The sequence below is a fragment of the Lipotes vexillifer genome, unplaced genomic scaffold (assembly GCF_000442215.2).
Source record: "Lipotes vexillifer unplaced genomic scaffold, Lipotes_vexillifer_v1.1 scaffold236, whole genome shotgun sequence".
Taxonomy (NCBI): domain Eukaryota; kingdom Metazoa; phylum Chordata; class Mammalia; order Artiodactyla; family Lipotidae; genus Lipotes; species Lipotes vexillifer.
Window position 1 is genome coordinate 1,690,931 of NW_006773295.1, and position 22,437 is coordinate 1,713,367.

Consider the following 22,437-nt stretch of genomic DNA (forward strand, 5'->3'; position numbering starts at 1 on the left):
CCGCGGTCCGCGCCCCCTTGCCCGCGGCGGGCGCGGGGCGGGGCAGCCGGCGGCGCGGGCCGGGCGGCGGGGAAGGCGGGAGCGCGGGCGCACCGGCGGGCCGCGGCTCCCAACGGCTCGGCTGCGCTCCGCTGGCCGCGCGGGACCCCGAGCATCGCAGCCTCCACCACAGCCGCTGGCCCAGCCGCGCTCGCTCCGGGCCGACTCACTCTCCACACGGGACAGGGGGGCGCGGCGCGCAGACCCGAAACGCCCCGCGCCCGGCCGCCGCGCCCGGGCCACCGCCCGCCCCCCAACCCCCAGCGGTCCCAGCAGGTGGAGGCACCCGGCGCGAGCGCTCCCGGCTCCGAGGGCTCCCTCCGGCCACGCGCCGCGCCTATGCGCGCGGGCGCAACTTTCTTAAAGAGACAGGTGGCCCGAATCCGCGTCTACCTGGTGCCCCGACTCGGCCTCCTGGCCCGTCCCCGCTTTGGGGAAGAGAAGGGGCTGCAACAGATCTCCACACCACCCACCTCCTTTTCCCCTGGGCAGTGACGGATTGCAAATTTTAATGCACCCAGCATCCTTTTGCAACTTAATTCTTTTGGCCTAAATCACCCTCCCACTGCTCCTCAACGCATGCTCGCAGGCGTGCAGCTGGGGCCTCTTCTGGCAAAGTTTGAAGAGGGGTGTCCCTACCCCTGCACCACACCCCACCCGGAGCCACGGGGCGTGCAAGGCTCGCTGCTGCTGGGAAACGCCCGTTGCAATCCCCTTGACCCTGCCCTGTAACTGACCCTTGGGGAAAAGCCCCCCGCACAGCTACTGCGCATGCTCTGAGCTGGACAGCTCCAGAGAGGGAAATTTAAAAACGGTTCGAGCTGCGACGGCGGCCAAATTGCAGAACGCGAGGGGCGAGCGCGAGGGAGTCCCCCTCAGAAACCCCATCCCGCCCCAGGAGCGCCTGCGGCGGCGGCCCAGCGAGGATCGGCTCCAGGTACCGCCTTGCAGGGTCGGCTTTGCTCCCTCCTCCCGGGCAGTGCCCTGCATTGCGTTTCCTGGGGGGAGACCCAGGGCAGGGGCCGCGGGGGGGCTGCCTCTCTTTGCTCCCCTTTTCTCCTTTCCAGGGGTCCTTGATGACTTTGGGGGCGGATCTGAGAGTCTAGTGGGTTTCTGTGTTCGTTTCAGCCTCAGAGTTTGAGAAACTTAGGGAAGATTTCTTTTAAAGGTTAAGTTTGTGTGCAGCGGGGGCTGAGGAGGTGGAGTGGGGAGTTGGATTGGGTTTCCAGCAAGGGCATGTGGCATTTTTGAAGGCATTTCCAGGGCGGGAGCCCTGCGGAGATTATTCCCTTGGCAAGTGGGAATTTGGCTCCCCCAGAGAAACATACATGACACATCAAACTGCCCTTTTTTGTTTATTTTTTCCAAGGTGGTCAAGCCGAGCTGTGGTTGAAAATACTAGGCTTGGAAGGGAATCGGGTTTTTCTGATTCCTATTTTGCAAGTCCACATTATCCAAGACTTGACATTTGGATTCTAGAGCCTTCTCTGCCCTTCCCCCATTAATTTGAAAGAACCTGGAATTTCATTCCATTCTCTTCATTTGCTTCTAAAACCCTGTAGAATTGCCCTGGGAAAGTGACCTGTGAGACCCAGAAACCCTCTAGTACTTTTTTTTCATTTATCTTTATTGGAGTACAATTGCTTTACAATTTTTTTTTAAAGTGTTCTGTTAGTTGTTTGAGCTCCATCCTTCTGAATTGTGGGAAAAGTATGAGTTTTCTGCCCTGTCCACATCGTTGCTGATGGGAGCTTTGTTTTCTGCTTGTCTTTTCCCCAAGGAGATGATAGAAAGTGACATCTCATCCATGATGTCAGGAATTATTCGAAACTCAGGGCAAAATCACCACCCCTCTCCACAGGAATACAGGTGAGGGCTTCAACAATAACAAATGATATCTTTTTGAATTGTCTAAAGTGTTTATGTGCTGGTTATGGTTTCTGAAATTGACCAAGATCTATGGTTACATTAAATTCTGTGATTTTGCAGGAGAGCTAGAAGATTTTGGTTTCGAAGGTGGTCTCTCTGAGGGTGTGTGACTTGTGGCGTGGGGCAATGGGACCACTGAAAGCCTGCAGTTTTTTGTCCCCTCCTGGGTGAGAGACTGGGCAACTGGGTAGATGTTAAGCGGACAATAGATAGCAGTTATTGCTTCTCCAGTGGTCTTAACAGGGCTCCAGGAAATGCCCCCCAAGAAAGGAGAAAGGGCCTGTCCAAGGTCACCAGCAAAGGGAGGGAGGAAGAGAAAAAGAAAGTATCCCAGCCTCTCTCCCTTGAGCCACTGAAGGGCTGCCCTGGTTCCCAGTGCCCCAACCACAGGGCAAGTACCGTGTCCATGGGTAGAGGGGGCACAGCCCAGATTGTGGAGTGGGGACAGGACAGGCACTGGCCTGGGAAGAGAAGGCTGTCACGTCAGCTCAGCCCTGTTTACCCAGCGGCTGTCTGACCTCCCGGGGCCACTGCAACTCACCAGCGGTGCCTTTGGCGGAGACCGAAGCCCCCAATTAGAGGGCGGCTGCTTCCCGAGGGCTGTGAGCCTGAAGGCTGCCTTCTGAGGCCTGAATGAGGCCACACATTCAAACAAATATCTGCTGAGAGACTGCTGTGGGCGGGGCTGGGACCCCAGATGTGGGCCAGGCACACAGCAGTGTGTGGGCACCTACTGTATGCCCAGCTTGGGAGGCTGCTCAGATGAGCCCCCATTGTACAGGTGAGGAAACTGAGGCTCAGAAAAGTGAAATGGTTTTCCCAAGGTCGCACAACCAAAGACCTATGGGCTTCCTTTCTGCGCTGAAAGGGTTTAAATTATGGCAAGTGGGCTGGGGACAGCCTAAGGGTTAGGAGCTTGGCTCTGGAGTCAGTTAGAATCCCAGCTTCTCTGGTTGTGTGGACCTCTGAGCCTCAGTTTCCTCATCCATGAAATGGGGACGGAAATAGTACCCACTGCATAGAGTTGTTAGAAAGATTAAATAACAATTTTAACTCTATCACTTGCCAACTATATGATCTTAGAAAAATCCTGGGGGTCCAGCTGTTCCTTTCCACATGGATTCAGGGCTGTTTTCTTATGTTAAACAGCATAAACAGAAGGCAAAATAAGAAAATAACAACAACAACAATAATAATAGCTGGTGGTTTCTTAACCCTTTAGTACCTGCCTGCCCTGTGCCACAACCACCCTATGAGAGTAGCACTCTTGTGCCCGTTTGGCAGATGAGGAAACCAAGGCTCAGCCAGATTAAGTGACCTTACAAGATGATGCAGGTAGTTATGGGGACAGTGGGGACTCGAACCCTAGGCTGTCCCACCCAGAAGGTACCATGGCCACCACCCCCATGCCCCACTGGTGAAGAGCGCATGGGGTTGGAACAGAGCAAGTTTCTCCACCACCTCACAGCTGTGTGACCCTAGACAAGTCACTGCCCCTCTCTGTGCCTCAGTTTCTTCATCTGGGAAATGGAGCAATGAAAGAGCCCAATTTGTGGGTCACTGGGAGGATCCTGTGCTTCCATCTAGAAATGGTGTTCAGCCAGGCCTGGGGTAGAGTGCTTTCTCATGGAGGGGAGATTTTATGATTATACAGAGACTCCCCCACCCCTTCCAACCACTCCCATTTTTCTCCCTGAATAATAGCCCAGGAGAAGTTTATGGGCTTCTCATTCCCCCTCCCACATCTCCAGAGAATGACTCTGAGGACCACTCAGGCTGCTAGTGCAGCCTGGTTCCAGCCCCCTTGCAGCCCTCCATGCAGCTGCCTGCCCCTCCATCCCCAGGGGCTGAGTTTGGCCGTTAAGTCTCAATGGCTGTGTGCAGGGAGGGTGGGGGGCGTAGCAGCTGGAGGCAGCTGCCCTGTCCCCAGGGAGCTGTTGAGAGTCAGTGGCCCGGCCTAGACAGCAAATGGGCAGCAGCATCCCGGCTGCCTGGGGCTGAGGATCTCCTGAGCAATGGCTAACAACAGCTCGTGCTCAACATGGGTTAGCTGCTTTCCCCTTGGCTCAAAACTAGGAGGGAATCCACTCTTCGGGGTACTAGGAAATAATGAGAGTTATTAAGCACTTACTGTGTGCTAACTCCTCATTTTAGAGGTCAGATCTAACAACCTCCTTTTACAGATTGGAAAACTGAGGCCCAGAACTGCAAAAGGAGGCAGGCTGCTAGCTCCTTGGAACTTCAGCTTCTCCCAGGGCCGTGCGACTCAGTGGTTATCATTACAGAGCCTTGTGCCGGGTGTTTATTCCCCAAACCCTCAGTCCCTCCTCTAATAAAGGAGGTGACTTTGGGCAAAACCCTTTCCCTCTCTGGACAGTGGTTTTCTCATCAGGGAACCACAGCGCCAGGCACACAGTAGATACTTTATAAATATGCATCGGATGGAGAGATGGATGGATAAATATCACATGAGAAATAGCACATCCACAGAAACTCAGGGAAGTTTCACTCTCAAGTGATGACAAAGTCCTGTCCTGTGGACCAGGGCAGGCGGACACCACCTGCCTTTCCTCTTAAGCCTCCCACTGCATTGAGTGTGGGGGATGGTTTACCCCCATTCCAGAGTGGCTCCACCCATAGGTTGTAATCTCCTTGGGTGAGGGGCTCCATATGGCAGGGGCAGTGACCATCTGAGCATCTTTACAACCCTGTACCCTTCAGGGTGTTCAGGGTGGCCAGAATAGCTCCTTAGCCCACCCTCGGACAAGGAAAGAGAGGTAGCCTTCGTGGGGTGCAGTCCTCCTTTGGGGTCTTGTGTTTCCACCCCTAGAAACATGCACACAGCATGCCCACGCACACCAAGTCCTGAGCCAAGTTCTAAAAAGGAAAGAGTCTCTTTTCCAAATTCCTAATCAAATCATGTCACATTACGCTCACACTTGGCCCAGTTAGGAATTTCTAAGCTTGCTAAAATGGCATTAGATTTTCTTTTTCCTGTAAACGGTTAGGAAAGATATTACAAATGATACCTTCGCTAAATAAACAGCTCCATGAAATGTTTAATACCTTTTGTGTAAAGACTGGATCGTAAACAAGAACAGTTGCTAACGATGTAACAATTTCTTACTAACCATATCTCCAGAAGGCAGGTAAAACCTCCTGGTTATAATCATAGCGGATGTGCCTCTCTGTACTGCAGGGATGCTGATCTGACACCCCACTCCCGCAGAGACAATATTTTCTTGGCAAACCCCTCCTAGTAGCCATGAAAGGTCAGAGGAGAAAAGAAAGAAATGTGGTTTGAGTACCTGCCTGGTGCCCTTTCTTACAGGTTATCTGATCTTATCCTCACAATTTCCCTTTGTGGTGGGAATTCTCATTCCATTTTACAGATGGGAAAACTGAGGCACAGAGATGTGAAGTGACTTGCCCAAGGTCACACAGCTACAAAGGGGTTGAGATAGGACTCGAACCCCAAACAGGTGTTCCTTCCACTGCACAAGTGCTGTCTCAACTCTGAGAATTCCCAAGATAGGAAATTGAGAAGCCAGGAGTAGACAAGAGAGTTAAAATTAATGAGTGATCTCAGGAATCTATGCCATGGGTAGATACTAATGGCACTAGTCATTCCCGTGGATGGAAACACTGGGAGATGTTGGACTGGTCTGGGAGGGCTTCCTGGGGGAGGTGGTGTCTAAGCTGGGCAGGAAATGGATAGAGATTGGGGAACACAAGATGTGTTGGAGCTGAACTGGGCTGGACTGGGCGGGATCCCTCTTCCCTTTCCTACTCCAGCACGTATGGAATAAATGCCCACAGGGTGCCTGGCCGTTTGGTGGGTGCTGAACAAAATAGAGAGCTTCTCCATCCTTGCCCTCCTAGAGTGGAAAGACTAGAAACATGTATAAATGAATATACCTCATGGCAAAATGCTAAATGTTCTGCAGACACAACACAGGAAAGTCCACCAGGGGTGGGGGTGACCAGGGAGGACCTCTCAGAGGAGGGAAATTTTAGGCTATGGCCAGAAACATGAGAAAGAGCCAGCTGTGAATGAGTGCATGGAACAGCATTCCGGACAGAGGGAACAGCATGTGCAAAGAGAACATAGAATGTTTGGGGAACTGAAAGATGGACAGGTTTGCTAGAGCAAAGGGGAGAAGGAAGGAAATGGCCAAGGACCAGATCATGGCAAGGAGCTCGACTCTTACTACCCCGATGGATTTTAAGGACAGTGACAATTTCTAGTTCTAATGTCCCTTTTGAAAGGTTGCTCTGAATTTTGGGTATGAAATCCATCCATTCCACAAACACTTGCCTAGCACTCGAGCCACATACTGTACCGCGTCCTGCAGTGATTTACCTACCCTGAACCAGGAAACAGGCCAGGCCCTTCTATCACCTCTATTCTACACCTGAGAAAACTGAGGTTCAAAGGCATTGAGTCACTTGCACAAGGACCCCCATTAGGAGTGGAGCCAGGACTGGAATCCAGGCCCCCCTGGGCTCACCCCATCTAGTGCCCTACTCTCCTGGCTCATCTTCCGTCCCTCCATGGGATTAATTAACACGGCTGATCAATTAAGGATATTGTTAATTAATGTTATCAGCTTGGTCCCCTGGCCAGTGCAGAATGGCAGCCATGGACTCCAGTTGTATCTCACTTTGCCCAAGGCCAGCACAGAGTTCCCTGACCAGTGGCCCCATCACCATGGAGGCACCTTGCAGCCTGATCCTTCTAAAAATAACGTGATAATGGTTTGCCCTTCCTGCTTATGTCTTGATTTATTTCAGCCATACTAGCAGAACATTGAGTGAAGAGGCTCCAGGGTGGGTGGTTTAAATCCCAGCTCCTTTACTGACATGCTGTGTGGCTGAGGGGTATCCCTTCCTCTCTCTGGGCCTCAGCCATCCCACCTACGAAATGGGCATGATAAATAGCCATCCCGCAGGCTGTCAGGAGACGAGGGAGATGCAGACCTAAGACGGCTGGCAGGAAGGTGGGCATGCCATGGGGCAGACTTCCCCTTCTTTGAATCCCTAGGTCAATTAGAAAGTTCTCTCCTTGGACAGAGGGAACTTTGTCTGCCTGCCAGAACAGGGCCTGGCAGGTAGGAGTTCAGGAAAAATTTGTGGAGTGAAGCTGGTGCTTCCTGAGTGTCGGGTACTCTGCACGTTGACCTCCCCATGGAGCCCACTTTACGCTGAATCCATACTCTTCGGAGGATGTTGACACTAATCTGAACCACTAGCACGCAATACACATTGATGGGCTGGGCGCCCTACCTGAACTGTCTCATTCAGTCCTTACAGCCACCAGTGAGATGTGTACAGGCGTTAGCACTCCCATTTTACAGATGAGCAAACTGAGGCTCAGAGAAGCAGATGACTGCAGACAAATCTCACAACTACTAAGTGACTGAGTGGGATTCAAAGCCAGGCCTGGTGGACCCTAGAGCCTACACTCGTAACCAACTACACTGAAATGCTGCAAAAACAAAACACGGGAGCCAGGGCCCAGGCTTTCTAGCTGAGATGGGCTCAGAATGTAGCGTTATGGAGGGCGGGCCTGGGCCTTCTGATAAGCCCAGAACCTTCAGAGCAAAACTCATTACAGGAAACACAGGTAAAGTGATAAGCATGGAGGAAGCACTTAAGAAATGGCAGCCCCATTATTGCACTGACAGGAAAGGGTTATTACTCTGATGTCGATTTTCCCAGGGTACCACCTGGCTCCTAACCAGGGTCTGCCACCTCTCAGACACTCCATGCTGCAACCCCCTCAGAATGGGACTGTACCCTTCAGCATCTCACTTCCCGGCAGAGGTGGGCTGCCCACCTCTACAGTCTTCCACACCAGGTGGCCCTGCAGGTGGTGTCCCAGTGGCCGCCCCATGGAGATGGAAGGGGTTCAACCCCCTTGTGTTCCAGATGGGGAAACTGAGGCCTGGGGAGGGTCAGGCTGGAGGTGCTGAGGCCAGTACCTGGGGCCACTGCCAAGAAGCAAGTTCACCTGGCTTGGCCTCACCTTTCCTATCTGGGGCCACTGCCGAGAGGCGAGTTCACCTGGCTTGGCCTCACCTTTCCTATCTGTGAAAGGGGATGATGATGATGCCCTCTAGGTGTGTGTGTGTGTGCGCGCGCGCGCGCGCACGCGTGTGCATTTTAATAAGGAGAAGATAGATGTGGCCGAGCTTTGAAAAGAAGTGCCTCCTGTAGGGGCGGGGAGCTGCGAGTGAACCCTTTTATTCAGAAGGGGAGTCTGGAGTGCTACCTAGGTCTTTTTCTTTTCTTTTTGCCCCCAAAGCTTTCTATTCACTAATGAGGATCCCCTGCTGGTGACAAATCCTCCACTTGGTTTGAGAAGGATGCATTGCCAGGGGTCCCCTTTGGAACCCTTGAGGTAATAGTTTAACCTGCTTTTTCAGGTTAAACTGAAATCAGATGCTTCATCTGATATGACGCTTAAATGAACTCTTAATGTGTTCTCAACAGCCCCCTTAGGGTAGGTGCTATTATTATTATTATTCCCATTTTATATGCAGGGAAACTGAGGCCCAGGGCAGGTGATGGTCATACAGCCAGGAAGAGGTCAGGCCCGGGCCCACCTGTCTTGGGGTTCACACCCACTCCTAACCTTGGGGTGCTACTCTGCCTTCCTAGAGCCCTAGGACCAGTGGGACCCTGAGGGAACTTCTACTCTGCCAGTAATGCTTTATAGATGGGGAAACTGAGGCCTGGAGAGGGCAAGGGGCTTGTCCAAGATGTCAGAACTTTGGAAATGCAACCAGGGATTTACCTGCAGACTGCTCCCCTGAGTTACAGGGTCTTTGTATCAAAAGGAACCTTGGAGGTTGCTTAAGGCTCATCTTTCATCCAACAGGGGCCTGACAGGCCATCCCTTGGCTCCTACTTGCATGCTCCCAGGATGGAGAGCTCACTGCTTCATGAGTTGCCTTATATGCAGCTCCAGTTTTTACAGAGCCCTTGCCCATAACTTCCTCACTGGTGGGAGGGTGGGGTGGAGGAACCTTTCACACCCACATCTAATAAAAGTCAAACTTCCATGAAATCAGCTCCTTAAATGTCCAAATCCAAATCAAATGTCCAGTTGTCTTAAGGCAAGGTAGAAACACCACAGATTGTTCCATCAAGATTGAAGAATGTTCCAGAAGGCTGCCGCCTAGTAGGATGCTTTGCGATGATGGGAATGTTCCACATTTGCACGGTCCACTGTGGAAGCCATTGGCCACGTATGGGCACCAAGCACTCAAAATGTGACTGGCGTGAGGAAGAAACTGAATCTATCATTTTATTTAATTTTAGTGAGTTTAAATTTAAATAGCCACCTGTGGCTTCCTATCAGGCAGCACAGTGCCTGGGTTTTCTAGAACTCACAGAGCACATTTCTTCAACTGTTCCTTGTAGGTCAGGGAGAGAGGACGGTGGGGCTGTAATCAACCCAGGCTCTGGCTGGGGGACCCTAGACAGGCCTGTTTCTCCTGGGCCTCAGGGTCCCTACCTGGCAAATGGGAAGGTAGTAATGGTAACATACCTCCCTGATCAGGCTCTCGTGAGGATGACGTGAGATCAGTCACTTCCATTAGGGACAAGGTGCACCCCAGGGGCTCACTCACCCCAACCTGTGTCCACCGGCTGTAATGAGATTCAATTTTATTTAACTATAAAATTAAATAAAATTACACTGAGACTTTCCCCCCCGCCTGGGCCCCGGGGTAGTGGGGGTGGGGCACCTAGACAGCTGGATCTGTTTGCTCACTTGTCCAATCTTTGAGTAATTATTAAGCACCCGCTGTATGCCCGGCCCTGTGATGGGCTCTGGGTATATGGCTCCTGCCAGGGTGCAAGGGTCCTGCTTTAGCATCAGCACCCAGCAGCGAATTTGGCCCCTGTCCCGGCCTCCTCCTTGCCAGACCTGGGGCCCCCCAAGATCTGGGAGTGCAGCCCCTGTCCTCCCTGGGGACATCAGCCAGGTTCAGAAGGTGGAGGCTTGTGGCCCACTAAGGGGCTCCCTGGAGCTCAGAGAAATGGGGGCTCAAGTGGGGGGATGATGACAGGTCCAGAGAAGGAGAAGGGAAGGCATCCTTTGTGAAAGAAGAGAAGATACGCAGGCACAGTGGAGGGTGCTGGAGGAGGTGGGAACATTTGGTACCCTGGAGCCCAGGGCCCGTCACACACTACACCCGTGTCAGAGCACGGGGTCACCTGAGCTGGCAGAAGGGTGTGGCGGGGGCCATGGCTCCCCAGCACTGGGCGTGTGGGAATTACCTGGACGCAGGAGCATGGATTAACTGCTTTCATCCCCTGAATGCCTGGCTCAGTGTCTTTAAATAGTGCTGACACTGGGGACACAGGAATGATGGGTGAATGAGTGTGTGGCTCGGAGACGGGTCTGCGAGAGATCTGGGGGCCCTGGATGCCGCACCAGAGAGAGATGGGATAGAAGAGGATGGACATTTACTAAGAGCCTCTTGTGAGCTACTTGCCTCTGTCATTGTTACCCCACTCTGCAGAGGAGGAAACCGAGGCTCAGGAAGGTTTGGAAGCAGGTCTGATGTCACCAGGTAGGATAAGTGGGGCCAGGACTTCATCACAGGGCACCACTGACACAATGACAGAGAGAGAGAGACAGAGAGACATACACAGAGACAAACACAGAGATACCAGCAAGGAAAGATTGGGAGAGAGTCAGAACAGGGGGACGGGGGTGAGATAGGAGCGGGGGCGCAGTGGGGAGAGCGGAGGGAGCAGATGGAAGGAGCTGTGTCTCTGAAGTTTCATAGTTTCGTTCTCCTTGTAGCTTCCTCTGGAGGTGACCCTGGGTGTGGAGGCATCAGCGACATGGTGACCTGGGGCTGTCTCTCCTCCTCACCCAGAGATGCAGAGAGTGAGTAGGACAGGTCTTGGGAGATCCCAGGGCGATGGGGCTAGGTTTGCCTCTTCCTTTGCATTGCAAATATCCCATCATTTTCCAGCAGATGAGAAACCCACTCAGGAGACTGACACAGGGTGTCTCTCTCTCTCTCTCTCTCTCTCTCTCTCACACACACACACACACACACACACACACACACTCCAGGGAATAATCCCAAACCCTCGCAGCTGACAGGATGGTTCACAAGCCACTTGGCCTCCACACCAGCAAGCCAGTCCCAGGCAGGGTATAAGACATTACAGCTCGTATTATCATTTGTGCCCATTTTATAGGTGGGAAAACTGAGGCTAGGGATTAAGTGCCTTTCCAAGGGCTATGGCTCAGAAGCCATGGTGGCTCCTGAACCAAGAAGTCTTCCTCTTGTTACAACTGTCAAGGATCCCATGGTTTATGCCACTTAAAATGAAGTGCTAGGAGAGTGCAGGAATGGGGCACATGGGGACACCTTGAATGAGGGGATTCTAGGCATTGGTAAGGGAGAGGTTTGGGGGACCTTTACATATCACCGTGGAGAGGGGGCTTTGTGCCTCTTTGCAGGGGCAGAGGAGGGTGGGAGAGGAGACAGAGATGGTCAAGGCCCCAGGCCCAGCAGTGGGTATGGGACACTCCCATTTAGGTCCTAGAGCATCACCTCCTGGATCCTGTGACACACAGTGAAGAGGTGCCTGGATGCCAGGTGAGCCTAAGGGGCAGCAGGACATAAGCCAGGCTTCGGGGCCTGCAGACTCCATCACAGAGCTCTGGGGCATCCACAGCCATCTCAGGAGACCAGCAGGGCCAGCTGGGCCATGTGCCAGGCACATGGAAGCAGGCATTCTGGCCTGAACTGGAGGGGGGACGAGACCACCCTGGGATGCCTGAGGCAGCAGGGGAACAGGACCCGGCTGCCCACCCCCAGAATGAGCAGCAAACCCCCAAGAAGGGAGAACGGGGGCCAGGCCTGTGCCAAAAGTTGAACACACACTGGCTCATCTGATCCCCGCAACAACCCAGGGAGATGTGGTCCGTTCCTCTCCCATTTTCCAGATGAGAAAATGGAGGCTCAGGGGCCGGAAGTAACTTGTTTGAGGTCTCACAGACGGGGGAGGGGGGGTCATAAGGACTTGAACCCAGATCCATCCAACCAAAGCCTGAGCTGTGCCGAAGCCCCTGCCACACCCCCTCAGGGCTGCCCTCCCCGCAAAGCTTAGGGAGACACTAAAACACAGCTTCCCAGGCCCCACAGCCCCAGGGTGGGATTCCAGGGTCTAGGATGGACCTTGGACTCTGCATTTGAACCAGCCCCTGGGTGATGGTCATTCACACAGCCCCAGCTGAGAACCCAGGACTCAGGGTGGGGCATCTGCCAGAGAGGATATCAGGTTCTCTGCCTGTGGTGCTGCAGGTACAGCCCAAGATGTCAGCAGATAGACCCGAATTCGAGTCCTGGTCACAATTTTGCTTTCACCAGTCTGGCCTCAGTTTCTCCATCTGTAAAGTGGGGCTGTCTGTACCCCGTCCCTGTCCTGAGGCTGTCTCAAGGACTCAAGGGGGCAGAGGACAGCTAAAAGTGCTGGATGTGACAGTCACTGTCAAGCAGTTCTCTGGGTTGGTGGCCTGGGGTCAGCCTGTTTCAACCAGCCAAGCAGGCATTTAAGTAGTGCCACTGTGTCCTAGGCTACAGGGTGATGGGGGGGCTCAGGGCCAGCTGAGCCCTGGCAGAAGGATGGCAGGGCAGGACGCACTGGCCCAGGGAGTAGTCAGGATGCAGAGGGGGTCCGTGAGCTTGGAGTCTGGGTGGCAAAGACTTCCCGGAGAAGGTACTCCTGGGGCCACATGGGGAGCCAGGAGCCCCTGCCCTGGTCCTTTCCTGGAGTATGACATTGGAAGCAAACTGCCTCCTTTCTCTCAGCCTCAGTTTCCCCATGGGTAAAATGAGGGGTGGGGTCAGGTGATGTCTGAGACTGGCATTAAGAGGCCAGAAGACAGAGTTTGAAGTGAGCTTCCAGGGATGGGCACAGTTTGGGTGGGGGAGGAAGAGCCAAAAGGTCTTTCCTAGCATGGAGATGGGGCCATGGGGTGCTGGGCCTGCTGCTATGAGGGAAGGGGAGGCCCAACAGGGCTTACAAACAGCAGGAAAAAAAGAAAAGAACGATCAGAAGAGCACCATTAACTCAGCCCCTACCACATGTGCAGCTGTGTGCTAAGCAGTTACATTATGTGATTCTCACTCTGGGGGGAATAAGCTCAGAGCATTTGTGAGCTCGGGGCCTCAGTTTCTCCATCTGTCAAATGGGCACATCATGCAGCCCAGCATCTGGCGTACAAGAAGTGCTCAGTAAATGGAAGCAGGTCTCTGTGACCCCAGAGCCCAAAGCTTTGATGTATTTCCAGTCCCCTGAGGACTTGGCTAATATTATCATTAACATTAATATTGATATTAATGAGAGCAAAGTCAGACATGGTTCCAAGTCTTTTCATGCAACAATATGTTTAATCCTGAGCATACCCTATGTGATAGGAACTATTATTTTAGCCCCACTTTACAGATCAAAAAGATCAAAAACTGAGGCTCTGTGGTCATCCATTTACAATGCTTGGTGTCAGTTTATCTCCTGTGAGAATAAAATACAGTGCGTGTGTGTGAAAAAAAAAAGTGACATGAGAGAAAGAAAAAAAAAGGATATAAGGTCTTTCTAAGGTTACCCAATTAACACTGTCTCTCAGCCTTTTTACTAATAGTCCCCCTATTTCCTTGTGCATTACACTTATAGTTATTTATAAACTCTTAATAATTGTTTTTATGTAGTTCACAGTTTTCACAATCATTAGTTATTGTGGCATATTACTTTTGTAGTAATAAATATACATTATTAAAAAAAAAACCGAGGCTCAGAGAGGTTAAGTCAGTGGCCCAAGGGCACACAGGTAAGTGAAGTTCAGGATTAGAGCCTAGAGTCCAAGCTCTTAACCAACACATAATCTAACAGATTCACCCTGCCGCCAGAGATCCTGCTCCGTGGTGATGCCCAGGAACCTGGTGTGTTTACAACACCCCCACCATTCAGGGGGCTCTGATGGGCCCCCCTCTTGAGAAACCTGCCACCAGGGCCTCATTTCCACTCCTCCCTGAGGCCCCAGCGCCAGGTAGAGCAGCAAGGACACTGGGGAGCCACAGCAGGTTACTGAGTGGGAGTGGAGCTCATACCACCAGATGCTGGGAGGTCGGCTGGCCGTGGGGTGAGGAGGGGCCTGGGTGGGGGCTGGCCAGGCTCCCCCGACAGCGACAGTGGGCGGCACCTCAAGCCCTGCCCCTCAGCCTCACCCCATGGTCTCCACGGGCCTGACGGGACAGATGGCATCGCCCAGGCCTGGCCTGTGGCTGTCACTTGTCCAAATGAGTTATGAGTGGGTCAAATGGGCGGCAGCCGGGGGGGCTGTAAAAACAATCGCAGGGAGACCCCAGTACAATGGGAGCCACGTGCCATGGGGGCAACAGTCGTTTGTCACACAATGGGCCGCCAGGGGACAGCAGCCGGGCCAACTGCTGCTACGGACACGGACCAGCCGAGTTTTCAAATCATTTCCAGGCCCTGTTTTCCTACGAGGCAGCCAATCACCGGGGCAGCCGGGTGGTCACCTGATGCCAGCTTGGTGGGCTGAGGGCCCAGGCCCAGCTACAACCGAGCAGCGGGTGCCATGGCAACGCTAATTGTGGCCCTAAAACACAAGGAAGGAGAGAGCAGGAGAGATGGGAAGGAGGGGGGAAGAGAGACAGAGTGAGGGAAGGAGAGAGCACAGGCTTGAGGCAGCCACGCAGATGGCAGGAGGGGGTGGAGGCTGATGCCCCAGCTGGGTCCACGGTCACGTGCATGAGAAAACCACAGGCTGCATCCCTCTCATTATAACATGGGCAGGATGCTGCTGTGAGGCCCAGGGCCCTGGAGCTGTGGGGCAAGCATGACTTCAAGGGCACCGGGGAGCCATGGTTACCCCAAATTGGGGTACCTGCCTGTTGTCCTCGATGGGCAGACTTTTTCTTTCTATAGAAAGCTATGCTTTTGCTTGTGAATCAGTTGAGGGTTGGTGCGTGTGGGTCCTAACTGGAACCTCCAGGGGCTGCCTGGGGTCACGGTGAAGAGTTCAGGCTGGGCTACCAGCCCCACCCGTTCCTGTTCCGTGTGGCCTTGGGCAAGTGACCCAGTGCCCTGAGCCTCAGTTTCCCCATCTGTGAAATGAGAATAATTACACCTGCCTCATCGGGTGACTGGGGTGTTCCGTGGGTTAATACCTGTGAAGGACTTGATTCAGTACCTGGCACATAGTAAGTGCTCAACAGACATTAGTGGTTATTACTTGGGGGTAGGGACTGAGTAAGACGTGTTAAGTGAATAAAGGAAGGGAAGATTTGAGGGTGTGCGATCTGGCTGCCAAAGGGGGATCTCTGGGAGTGGGCAGATTGGAGGATTAGGGTGGCTTGGGGGAGGTGAGAGGCTAAAGGGGGTGATTCCAGAGGTAGGCGAGCCCCCCAAGAGCTGGCCTGAGCTCCCCGCCCCTGCCCGAGCTCCTGCCCCTCCCCGCAGGCTCCTGGCCGCCACCAGCGATGATGACCTTCCCGGGGACCTGCAATCACTGTCGTGGCTCACGGCCGTGGACGTGCCGAGGCTGCAGCAGGTGACGAGTGGCCGTGTGGACCTGGGTGGCCCCAGTGCGCCACACGCGCACCCAGGTAGGCGCGGGGGCGAGGTGGGGTGGCGGGGGAGAGGCGATGCCCAACACTGCCATCCACCACTGTGTGGCCGTGGCCAGGTCACCCTCTCTCTCCCTGGGCCTCTGTAAAATGGGACTAACTCTACCTTCCCCAGGGGTATGTGGTTTGTTCATATGTTCATCACCGTGTGCCAGGCTCTGTGTGAGCTAAGTTTTCAGCAACAAATAAAGACAGACCTTCCCTTACCCCTGTACACCTTGAACACCTAGAGCAGTCAGCAAACAATGGTCTCCGGAACCAAATGCAGCCTGTGGCCTGTGGCCTTTGTGTTAAGAATGCTTTTGCATTTTTCAAGGGTTATTAAAAAACAAAGAAGACAGATCACATGGCTGGCAAAACCTAAAATATTTGCTGTCTGACCCTTTACAAAAGTTGATTTCATTTACCTCTAAAAAGTAAAGGTAAAGGAGGGGAGGAGAGATAAATTAGGAGTTTGGGATTAACATATACACACTATCATTGATTATATATAAAATAAGCAACAAGGACCTACTGTATAGCACAGGGAGCTATACTCAATATTTTGTATAACCTATAAGGGAAAAGAATATGAAAAAGAACATATATATATGAATCGCTTTGCTGTACACCTGAAAGTAACACAACATTGTAAATTAACTACGCTGCAATTTTTTTTTTTTTTTTTTGGTTGCACTGGGTCTTAGTGGTGGCAGGCGGGCTCCTTAGTTGTGGCCCGTGAGCTCTTAGTTGCGGCATGCATGTGGGATCTAGTTCCCTGACCAGGGATCGAACATGGGACCCCTGCATTGGGAGCGCAGACTGTGCCATCAGGGAAGTCCCTACGCTGCGATTTTAAAAAATGATTATAAAAAAAATTTTTTTTTAAGTACTTTGACTTCTTCGAAGAAAGTGCTGAGCTCAGGACCTGGCACACAGTAGGTGCTCAGTAAATGGCAGCTAGTTGCAGTCAAAGCAAGTGGATTAAATGTTTAGAGACACAGAAAGTGTCAAAGAAAAACAGTCAACAAAAACAATCACTGCAGTGCATGCACTAGGCAGCCTTCCTTCCCCAAGACGGAGGATTAACTATACAAACACTGGGTTTGCTTCTGTCCTCTTATGAGTGGTTCTCAAGTTCCTATATTTTATAAATCTATATTCTGAAAATAAAATACAGATGCTACAAGCAGGAATATATTGTTCTCACAGACTTCTTTATTTCTGTGCTAAAATTAAGGGAATCAGATTTTTAGATAAGTGTAATTTTCTCTCCAGCAGACCAAGTTGTTACATCTGAATTGAATGCCTGTCAGTGATCAAAAGAAACTCAAAAAATGGACCAGAGAGAGGCTTTTGGTATTTAAAAATAAATATGCCGTGGTAATTTTAAGCCAGAAAAAATAAATCACCACAGTACATTAAAAGTACCCGTAGTTGAAAAATTAATGCCTAGGAGTCAGTCTTTCTTTCTTTCTTCCTTTCCTTCCTTCCTTCCTTTCTCTGTGCTGCGTGTGGCATGTGGGAATCTTAGTTCCCCGACCAGGGATCGAACCCACTCCCCCTGCAGTGGAGGCACAGTCCTAACCACTGGACTGCCAGGGAAGTCCCCAGGAGTATGTCTTTCATTGGACAAATTGTTCTTGGCCAAGTAGCAGGGGTCAGCAAACTTTCTACAAAGGGCCAGTAAATATTTTAGACCCTGTAACCCAGATGGTCTCTGTTGAAACTTTCCAACTTTGTCACTGATGTGCAAAACCAGCCATACACAATATGTAAGTGAATGGGTGTAGTGTGCCAATAAAACTTTATATAAAAAAACATGCTGTGGGGCTTCCCTGGTGGCGCAGTGGTTAAGAAGCCGCCTGCCAATGCAAGGGACACTGGTTCGAGCCCTGGTCCAGGAAGATCCCACATGCCGCGGAGCAACTAAGCCCATGCGCCACAACTACTGAGCCTGTGCTCTAGAGCCCATGAGCCACAACTACGGAGCCTGCGTGCCACAACTACTGAAGTCCGTGTGCCTAGAGCCCATGCTCCGCAACAAGAGAAGCCACCACAATGAGAAGCCCGTGCACCACAACGAAGAGTAGTCCCCGCTCGCCACAGCTAGAGAAAGCCCATGCACAGCAACGAAGACCCAACACAGCCAGAAATAAATTAATTAATTTAAAAAAAAAATGCTGTGGGCCAATTTGGCCTAGTGGCCAATAGTTTGTCAATCCCTGATCTAGAACCCCAAGGGGACAGCTGTGTGACCTTGGGCGGGTGCCTTCCCCTCTGAACCTCCTTCCTCATCTGCCCGCATGGGGTGTTGTGAGGACTCGATGCAGAAAGTACCTTTCACACAGTAGGTGTTCCGTAGATGTAAACTGTGAAATAAGAAAGCCCCTTCCATCACTGCACACCTCCTGCGTGCCTGTCACTATGCCAGGTGTTTGGAGCACTGAGTCACATAAAATAAGGTCCTGGCTCTCAGGGAGCTAAGGATCTGGTCAGACAGAAGGACAAGGCAGACAGACCAAAGCACAAAGGATGAGCCCAGGTGGCAGCCAGAACTCAGAGGAGAGCTGAAGGCCCCAAGGCAGGATCATCTTGTACATCAGCTTTGCTTGATTGGAGGTGGCTACCTAAAATCAGGCTGGTGCAGTGAGACTCTGTGATAGATGCAATGTCTGTCACAGGCCCAGCACAGGAGAAGGGGGTACACCTGCTATCCCTGAGCTAATGCTTGGCAGAAGAGCAGATAGGGGCCTGCAGCTGGTAGGAACCCACTCTCTACCACTATACCCAGAGAAGTAATCTGTCAAGTACCTACTATATGCTGGGCCCCAAGGGTGGGGGATGGCTCCATTCTCTGGAGGTGCCCAGGGACTGGGCTGTCCCTGCCCGCAGCCACCATTCCCCCAGCCTGGGCATCTCTGTGCTTCCTTCATCCAGGTGCCTTGGCCGGGGCAGCTGACCTGCATGTGGGAGCCTCCCCAGGTGCCCTGCTCCATGGCCCAGCTGGCATGGCCCCCCAAGGCATGCTGGGTCTGGGTCACCTGACCAACCATGGAGCCAGCGTAAGTGCCACCACAGGGGTCAGGAAGGGAGGGGGGTGTCCAACAGGGCTGGAGTCCCCCTTGACCCTCTGTCTCTTCTCCCGGCCCCAGCAAATGAACCAGTTCCCTGTGGGGGGCCAGCCCACATCCAACCTGCAGGACCCACCACAGCTGTACTCTCCCACCTCCCAACCACAGTTCCCGCTACCCCCGGGCGTCCAGCAGGTACCAGGGGCTTGGAGGGGCCCTGGACTCAGAGGCAGACACTCCTGACTTGGACTGGCGAGGGACTGTTCTGAGCCTCAGTTTACCTACCTGGAACATGGGAATAACATGCTTCACTATGTCATGGGGTTGTTCACTCAGCTCTCCCGAAAACCCTGCGGTGGGCGGAGACAAGACGGTCTGCTGGGGTTATAAACCCTGAATCTGGCTCTGAGATGGGGTGGGGCGGGGTCATCATGAGTGACTGATACTCTCTCTCACCATCTCTCTCTCTGCCACTCTTCCCCGTCCCCACCTGTGGGAAGTGCGCTCCTGTGGGCCTGTATGGTTCCCCGTTTGGGGCACGGCCTCCCTACCCCCAGCCCCGCATGGCTGTGCATTCATCTCAGGAACTGCACCCCAAACACTACCCCAAGCCCATCTATTCATACAGGTGAGGTCCAGGGGGGCTGGGACTGTGGGGACCTCAGGGAGGAGAGGGGTGAGGGCTGCCTTGAGGGCACCTCAGACAGCTGGGTGTGGTGGCCCAGGCTTCCAAGGGGGAGGTTTCGGGGAGTGGGGAACCCCCAGGTGGGACCCGTTCTTAGGAAGGACCGTCATGTGGTCAGTCAACCCCCAGGGTTGAGAACCCACCGCAGACACAGAGCCCAGCACTCCACTCTGTCACTCACAAGCTGTGTGGTCTTGGGGAAGTGGCTTGGCCTCTCTGAGCTTCAGTTCCCTCTGATGTAAAAAGTCATCAGATAATAGTATTATGCACCTCACAAGATTTTGGGGAGCGGGGTAAGCAGCCTAGGGAAAGTCTAAAGGCCCATTAGTTATGGGAAATGGATAGAAAGGAGGAAGAAAAGACAAGGTTTCTCAAATCGGTACCAATGGCTGAGCTCAGGGTCAAGGTCAGGGGGTGGGAAAGACATAGGGCCAGGAAAAGGTATCAAGAGCTAACACTATGTGTAGGGGCTGCTACCAGTAGGGTTAAGCAGGGCCAGCTTCCTGGCAGAGGAGGCTTAGGCTGTCAGCCTGAGATGACTTCATGCCTGGCCTGCCCCACATCTTGCCTCCAGCTGTCTGATCGCCATGGCCCTGAAGAACAGCAAGACAGGCAGCCTGCCTGTGAGCGAGATCTACAGCTTCATGAAGGAGCACTTCCCCTACTTCAAGGTGAGGGGCCCAGCCAGGATAGGGATGTTGGAGTAGCTCTGGCCTCTCCCTGGCACTGCCAGAACCCAGGATTGGCCCCGGGCCAAACGGGACCACCCTTTTAGTCCCCTAGTTATGTCCATAGACACCTGCAATGTGCACTCACACAGACATGGGCCAAGAAATCCCAAAAGAGAAGGGGGCATTTGAGCTGGGCTCTGACGGATGAAGAGGAGTTCACCAGGCATCCCAAGGGGCAAAGCGTAATGGGCCAACCTAGTTATTCAGCACAGACTCAGTAAAACGTAATGATGATAAACATAGACTTGGTGAGAACCTTTGCCTCTCTGAGCCTCAGTTTCCCCCTCTGTAAGATGGGGAGAATGATACCCAGCTGGCAAGGTTAGTAAGGGTCTGCATGTAAAGGCACTGGCAGCTCCTGGCACCTGGTTGACCATTAGTAAGAGAGAGACAGAGAATAAAATGAATAGGGTATGAGGTGCATTGTAATATCTGGTTACCTAACAATAAAGTATGAGCATTTATAAAAATGATTGGCATTTAATGCACTTGACCAGTTATCCACATATTAGCATCATCTTGCTTGCTTCCTGAGTGGGAGAGAAAGAGCGGGAAATCTGGCAGCCCTGGGCCTTGTCCTCATGTCTTAACCACTGCCCAGAGCTACAGTGCAGCTGACCCATGTACAATCGGGTCATGGACCCTCCCGTTTGCCAGTTTGCCCCCCGCTCTCTCTTGTCTTCCCGACTCGAGGTTGAGCACTGGACACTGACATCGTCCCCCTGCCCCTCTAGCCCTGAGTCTGAGATCCCCAAGGAGAGAGAGGGTTCAGAGGGGCGTCCCTGCAGGGGTCTCCCACGGGCCCACTTCTCCCCACAGACGGCTCCCGACGGCTGGAAGAACTCAGTGCGACACAACCTGTCCCTGAACAAGTGCTTTGAGAAGGTGGAGAACAAGATGAGCGGCTCCTCGCGGAAGGGCTGCCTATGGGCCCTGAACCTGGCCCGCATCGACAAGATGGAGGAGGAGATGAACAAGTGGAAGAGGAAGGACCTGGCCGCCATCCGCCGGAGCATGGCCAACCCCGGTGAGGCCCGGGTGCCCCGCCTCCACACGCACGCACGCACACCCATCCGCCGGAGCATGGCCAACCCCGGTGAGGCCCGGGTGCCCCGCCTCCACACGCACGCACGCACACCCATCCGCCGGAGCATGGCCAACCCCGGTGAGGCCCGGGTGCCCCGCCTCCACACGCACGCACGCACACCCATCCGCCGGAGCATGGCCAACCCCGGTGAGGCCCGGGTGCCCCGCCTCCACACGCACGCACGCACGCACACACACACACACACACACACACACACACACGCCCGGCATCCTGCCCATCCCACAACGAGCCCAGTCACCATGACGGGGACATGGGCGCCTGGTGACTGTCCCCCCTCCCTTCCCCTCAATACACGTCTCCTCTCCATCCCTACGTGGTGGCTGGTCCATTGAAGGGTCTGGTCAGAAACATGAAAAGCTGTAGAATCTCGCTAACAACCCCACTTTCTCCCACAGACATGTCGAACGAAACCACCATGGGAAAGCATGGCTTCCTTACCTTTCTTACCACATCAGTACAGATTCCCAAAGTAATAAAACAATAACACCCAGTGTGGGCTAGGATGTGGGGAAATCAGCATCATCATGTACAATTGGTGGGAACGTAAGCTTTGAAACTTTTCCAGGGCAAAGTAATGTAGCGAAAGCTTGCAAACTTGGTCCTCCAATTTGGTCCATTTATTCTACTCTGGCAGTTTATGCTGAAGAAATCAAAGATTTGATCAAAAGGTTTATGAACAAAGTTATCCATCATGAAGTGATTTCTGATAGTAAAAAATTGAAAGCAATCTAGACATCCTGCAATAGGGGATGATTTAAATAGATAATAATGTTATACCATGCAAGTATCAGAGATAAAAATATTTTGGGAATATAAAGAAATGCTCCCAATACAATAAGTGAAAAGAGGCAGGTTATGAATCAATATACACAGCATGGTCACATTCTAAAATGCGTATATATCCACACCCATTTGTGTGTGTGTGTGTATACACATATATACATACACACACATATGTATATATCTATAGATACACATGTATACACACACACACACACACGGACTGGAAGAAATATACCAAAATCTTTACTGTGAGTGGAGAGACCACTGATAATTTTTATATTCACGGTTCTCTATTTTCCAAATCTACCCTGTTTGTGAGTTACTTTTAGATTAGAAAAGAAATATTGTAGATTAGAAAAGAAAGATGGAAGCTGGGGACATACAAGTGACATATGAACGGAAAGAGCGACATGGGAGGCTAATG

The 22,437-nt window shown here is 52.5% G+C and overlaps 1 protein-coding gene across 1 annotated transcript in view; it reads left to right on the top strand.

Annotated features, from left to right (window-relative positions):
• The first annotated feature begins 1,822 nt into the window (after window positions 1–1,822).
• Window positions 1,823–22,437, top strand: part of FOXN4 (forkhead box N4) — a 23,181-nt gene continuing 2,566 nt past the window's right edge. The window contains exons 1-7 of the mRNA XM_007448225.1: window positions 1,823–1,908; window positions 15,487–15,632; window positions 18,573–18,697; window positions 18,788–18,901; window positions 19,207–19,334; window positions 19,966–20,062; window positions 20,942–21,149. Of these exons, the coding sequence (XP_007448287.1) occupies window positions 1,823–1,908; window positions 15,487–15,632; window positions 18,573–18,697; window positions 18,788–18,901; window positions 19,207–19,334; window positions 19,966–20,062; window positions 20,942–21,149 (904 nt within the window). The remainder of the gene's footprint in view (window positions 1,909–15,486; window positions 15,633–18,572; window positions 18,698–18,787; window positions 18,902–19,206; window positions 19,335–19,965; window positions 20,063–20,941; window positions 21,150–22,437) is intronic.